At 32.0% G+C, this 6,000-nt stretch overlaps 1 protein-coding gene and 1 long non-coding RNA gene across 4 annotated transcripts in view; both read left to right on the top strand.

Annotated features, from left to right (window-relative positions):
- LOC100781560 (ubiquitin C-terminal hydrolase 13) overlaps positions 1-1,439 on the top strand; it is an 89,586-nt gene extending 88,147 nt beyond the window's left edge. For 2 of the 3 annotated variants that reach the window (XM_003542281.4, XM_006593845.4), the window contains exons 28-32: positions 44-130; positions 257-373; positions 517-591; positions 691-777; positions 875-1,439. In XM_003542281.4, coding sequence (XP_003542329.1) covers positions 44-130; positions 257-373; positions 517-591; positions 691-777; positions 875-916 — 408 coding nt within the window. In that variant the 3' untranslated portion in view covers positions 917-1,439. Of the gene's footprint in view, positions 1-43; positions 131-256; positions 374-516; positions 598-690; positions 778-874 lie in introns of those variants that run through there. The other variant, XR_001384407.3, reaches the window with a different exon arrangement.
- A 1,692-nt stretch (positions 1,440-3,131) lies between these two features.
- LOC121173254 (uncharacterized) lies at positions 3,132-4,681 on the top strand. The gene is made up of 2 exons (XR_005887741.1): positions 3,132-4,334; positions 4,420-4,681. It is a non-coding gene; the product is annotated as an uncharacterized lncRNA (long non-coding RNA).
- The last annotated feature ends 1,319 nt before the right edge of the window (positions 4,682-6,000 follow it).

Raw genomic sequence — 6,000 nt, forward strand, 5'->3', positions numbered from 1 at the left:
AAAATAATTGTAATTGTTACATGGTCATATTCAAATGTAACAGATTCCAGAAGAAGAGAAAAATCTTGGTCCTCATGATCGTCTAATTCATGTGTACCATTTCAATAAAGACGCGGCTCAAAACCAAATGGTAATTAGTTTTAATTTTTGTTTTTTTTGGTTTATTTTTAAAAACTTAGATGTATTTGATTTTCATGCTGATATTTTATTGTATGACAAAAGTATTGTATTTTTGTTTTTCCTCAAAAATTTACAGCAAATTCAAAACTTTGGGGAACCTTTTTTTCTTGTTATACATGAAGGTGAAACTCTAGACGAAATTAAAGTGCGAATACAAAAGAAACTTCAAGTTCCTGATGATGAATTTTGCAAGGTGATTTCTCGTGTTATTTTTTTATGTCCATCTTTTTGAATAATTTTCTTTGCTTGATGCTTTGACTGAGAAAAAGTTGATAATTATATCTGATGTCAGTTCATCTAACTGTTTTTTCTTTTTACTATTTCTGGTTTTGCCAGTGGAAATTTGCATTTCTATCACTGGGCCGTCCTGAGTACCTTCAAGATTCTGACGTTGTATCCAGTCGTTTTCAGGTTGAGACTTCATTGTAATTTTTTTTCTTAAAAAGTTATCCACTGTATTCATGTTTTTATTTGTGATTACATTGCACTTGTTTTGGTATCCTATGATAGAGAAGAGATGTTTATGGTGCTTGGGAGCAATATCTTGGCTTGGAGCATACTGACAATGCTCCTAAAAGATCATATGCTGTCAACCAGGTTAGTGAATTTTCTGTCGAGTAAGCTTTCTTTTGCTTTGGGGTAAAATGCTTGCTTTTGTTTGCACCATTCAAAATAATATGGCTTTTGTTTTCAGAATCGCCACACATTTGAGAAGCCAGTAAAGATTTATAATTAGGAAACTGCTATATTGATGAGTTCATGCATCGGCTGAATTCGGCATTGTTATATTTATATGGGCTTGTAAACGCACTGAAGATGGCAAAAGGCAACTATGTATAGGAGTAATGAAATCAGAAATTCAGGCGGTGTCTGCAGACTTTTAAGTTAGTTTGTGGTATGTAATTCTTTCTGTCAATGGAGTAACATTGCTCTCAACATCTTGTATCTGCCAACCACAGCTCCTTGAGCTTTTTATTACTTCCGTTTTTATATGGAGGTTCTACAAGTTGAGGTCATTGATCATCATCGCTGAAATGTATCAGTACATAAGATTTTTGGATTAGTGAGTGTATACAGGGTATAGTTGGTTGACTTTTTCCATTTTTCTTGATTGCTTCCTGATTTTGTCCAGTTAGAAGTGTTAATCTAAGTGAGGGCTGCATAATGGTGTAGCAGAGACAGCTTTTTTATTGTAATGTAAAAGATTTACCAGCCTCCATATATATCTATTTGGTCAGCATAAAGTTTTCACCATTTCATATGGTTGTTTCTCTTATTCCCCCTTCTCATTTATACTATGAATACAACATTGGAGAAAAAAATTGGAAGCGCTTTCTCACTTCAGCTATATGAAGGGCTATTACATTGGATGTTGACATTTCCCTACCTGTTGGGAAAAAAATGTAAACGCCAGTGTGCAAAGACTATTAAATGGCCAGTTAGGTGCTTAGATGCTAATAAGAAGCAACATTGTTTCTTATTTTTTTGTTACAACAATGTTGCTTCTTTGTTACTTCATTTCTTTGCACTCGTACAAAGGTACAAATATATATATGCACTGGATTTTCCAAGTACTGTGTCTGTAGTGATGTTATTGTTAGCTTATGCTAATAGAATATCGCTAGTTTAAAAATTGAATCGGTGATCGATCTGGTGAAGGCACGGTCACTAATTGATTTGCATGAATTGGTGCATTGCTTCAGCTTTGTAATGCGTGTAGTAATGCAACATTGGAATATGCATAGTGAAGGCATGAAGGCATGAGTGATTTGGAATGTGTGGGATAGAAAAAGATGCATGATTTTCAAATGTTCAAAGATGAAAAGGGTGCACAGACAAGTTTAGAGTCAGTAAAAAACTTGTTTCCATTAATGTGGACCGATCCTAGTCAATAAGGCAGTTCGTTGGTCTAATATGGATGGATAATTCGTATGTATCATATATGGATTTTCAATTTATATTTTTATTTTTTTTATTTTTTATATATTAATACATGATTTATTTTTAAAAAATTATTTAAATATTTTATAAAAAACTATTGTGCATTTTAAAAATGTACTTATTTATTTAACTAAATTTGTTTATTTAAGTTGATTTTTATAACTTTTTTTTATCAAATAATTAATTAAATAAATTTGTTTATTTAAAAATGAATCTATATATTTTTTTGTTATTTATGTATTTTTAAAATAACTATTTTAATTAATTTTTATATTTAAAATAGTAATTTATAACATTGTTAAATGACAAAAATTCCAATTTTTTTTTAAACGTATATATTTTAGGATTTATTTTATAAGGTATATGAATTATTTTTAATATATTCGTATAAATATTATTACACTAATAGTATTAAATATTTATATAAATAGTGTTTGGTTGTATAAAAAAAAGAATTTTTTCATTTGTTTATAAATATTTATAAGTATTAAAATAGTTATTTGTAAAATATTGAAATACTCATTTATTAGAAATAAAAAGGAAAATTATATTATAATTTTGATCATATATTTTAGTTTACTAGAATTAGTGATGTAAAGTATAAAAATTTAAAAAAAGAATTTGTATATTGATTTATGAATATATAAAGGTATTAAAATAGTTATTTAAAAAATAATTAAATATTTATTTATGAAACATTAAATAGTAAATTATGAAATATTTTAAATTGAATTGAAGTTTGATTTTGATCACATATTTTAGTTTGCTACATTAATCATTTAATGTTCATTTAAATGTTTTTATTACCTTTGTTAAAATATACTATATTTCATAATACAATAGGGTTTTATAAGATTTATTAGTGAATATGTTAATTAGTTTTTTATTAATACAATGACAAAAATTCAGTTTTGAAATATGAAACTTAATTGTTATTTGAACGATGACATTATCCATGTTATTATTGTTTAAATTTGTAGATTATGGTTAGAATCAGAGGATTGCGTCGAACTTTAGGCAAAGTTTTAGGAAGATCCGTAGGGAGATAAGTTAGAGGTGATACGGAAGAAGTTCCTAAAACCCCTTAACGTCGAAGGCTGACAACATCTGCACGTAGACAATGGGTAGATGCAGCTGTTGTTGAGGAAGATGACCTTGTTGATCATCATGCTGACAAGGTTCATGAGGAGCCTCAGGAGCTAGTTACTGATGGTGTAGGTGTTGATATAGAGGGTTTTCCTGACGGGCCTTAAGATACATCAGTGTTGTAGGATTATGTTTATTATGTGGTAGCCTTAGTTTGGACAACAGATATAGTTATTTATTGAATTAAATAATATTTGAATAACTATTTATCATTTAACTTAAGTAATTAATTTTTTTTCCAAGAACGTCCTGAGTTGAAGTTGGCCTCTCATGGGAGGAAGATAGAGAAATTTGGAAGGCTTATACCTGAGATTGAAGGCATAATGGCTGCTACATGATTAAGTTCTCCGATCACCTATTCGTTGGACACTGGTGATGGGACTTTTATATGCTTTTGCCAAGAGGTGGCACATGCAAACAAGTAGTTTCCATCTACCGGTAGGAGAAGTGACTATAACCCTCGATGATGTGGCATCCTTGTTCCATTGTTGCTGATGAGGATTATCATGAAAGGAAAGCCATGTGTTTGTCGATGGAAGTCTGGGAAGCTATTACCAGTGTGGACGTATCGTAAGTTCTTGGATAGATTGACATCATAAGATGTATGTTGGATTCCTTATGGTGACCACTGTTCATTTTGAGAATTTGAGCTCATCTCATTATTTTCCAAACATATGAGATGGGGTTCATCTATTGTCATACACCGACTAAAGAGGGTAGTGCGACAGTTAGGTTATGTGCAGACCATTCCTCAACACCGGGCTACTCCATCCTTATCTAAAGAGAACATTGACGATAGATGGCTTCAGTTATTATTAGAATACCTTGCACCAGTTACACATATTTGTAGTGCTCCTAGACAATGTGCAGCAAACTACATGGAGTGATTCCATAGGATATCTCACGCCTTCATGATTTCGACACAGCTCGGGGAGCCTCTTAGACATCCACCTGTGGTGCATGATGATACATTTTTTGTACTAGAACCTCCTCAGCAGGTCGTGGATGCAACAACTATGCTAGTACTACATGCACCTGCTAATGTAGATATGCCTCGACATGCAATGGTATAATTTTATTTCAATTCACTGTTAGTCTTTTTTTGTGTCATGATTTCAATGATTACTTTTTACCTTGTTGTCAATCTCGTAGGACGCTTGCTAGCAGATAGCACAAACTTTGGAACACATGATCAACATGAGGATGGTTAATGTTGGAACTAAAGCATACACTCTGATCGAATAGTGCCTGAGATTGGCCAAGGGTGTCACTGAGCAACGAAATGTTTATGTTTGGTCGAGATGAAGGAGGGATACTCAGGATACATGAAGATAGTTCAAATTGATTAAGTAGTATAGGATATATGTATGCAATATGACTAAACAATTTTTAATACTTGTTATTATTTGACAAACTTCGTATGTTATCACTAAGATTTTAATTTGCGTTTATGTAGTATTTGACTATTAAGTTCTTCGCATAAATACATTATGTTAAACCCTAATTCCTAAATTGAGTAAACCCTAAACCCTAAATACACACTAACCATAATCCATAAACCCTAAACCGAAAACCCTAAAGCCAAATTCCTAAACCATAAACCCTAACCCTACAACATAGACAGTACCCATTAAACACTAAATTGTGAACAATAAAACATACACCCTTAACAATACACACTAAACCCTCAACTCTCAACCTTTAATTAAGTAAATCCTAAATCCCTTAAAGCATAGACCCCATAATTATTTCTTCCTTTTATGTTTGGTAAAGTTGCCTTTTCATGATCTGAATATTTGCACAATTCATGAATACGTAAAAGAAATAATTATATGAGCGTCCATCAAGAGACATGTTAATTAGCATATTACATGACTTATCCATGTTTGTTTCACAAGTTTGTTTGTATAGGTAGTACTAGCCCCTAAACCTGGATCATCATAATTCATCTTGTTTGATAAACATAATTATTTGACGTTGAACCTGATTCATCTATACCAATCCTTGAACCTGGACCACCCACACCATCTACTTCGCCTTTAGCACAACATTTTAATGATGAACCTCCTATACAACCTCCTATACAACCTTCCCTTGTTAGACCTGACAATGTTCACTCAATGTGTACACATGCCAAGTCCCTTTCAAACCCAACTTGGCTTGCTGCTATAAAAGTATTCATTACTTGATGAGTATTTTTTGTTTGGTTGTTATTCTAACTTCTCTAGTTAGTTGAGTTATAGTTAGTTGTTTAGTTTTTCAGTGTTGACAACTTTGTGACTGTTAGTTAGTTATTATTAGTTGTTTAGTGTGTTAATGCTGGCAACTTTGTGACAATTGTATCAACTAACTCTAGTTAGTTGACAATTATGATAGTTGGTTGTTATCCAACTATATAATCACCTTTGTAATCTTTTGTTAGTTGGGTTGAATAATAACAATTTCTCGATCTCAATTTTCCTCTCTCTTCTCTCATATTTTAATAGCTGCAATGAAGGTTAAGTATGATGCTATGCTCAACAATGAAAAGCCATTGGCTACAAGTGAGTGTTCAAGGTGAAGGAAAATCCTGATGGGACAGTAAATAAATTCAAAGCAAGACTTGTTGCCAACGGTTTTCTTCAGCTGCTAGGTTATGACTACAATGAAACCATTTCCCTTGAAATTAAACTCGTTACAGTCAGGTTAGTTCTTTCTCTTGCACTCATAAATCATTGGCTTTACAACAACTGT

The sequence above is a fragment of the Glycine max genome, chromosome 13 (genome assembly GCF_000004515.6).
Source record: "Glycine max cultivar Williams 82 chromosome 13, Glycine_max_v4.0, whole genome shotgun sequence".
NCBI classification, from domain to species: Eukaryota; Viridiplantae; Streptophyta; class Magnoliopsida; order Fabales; family Fabaceae; genus Glycine; species Glycine max.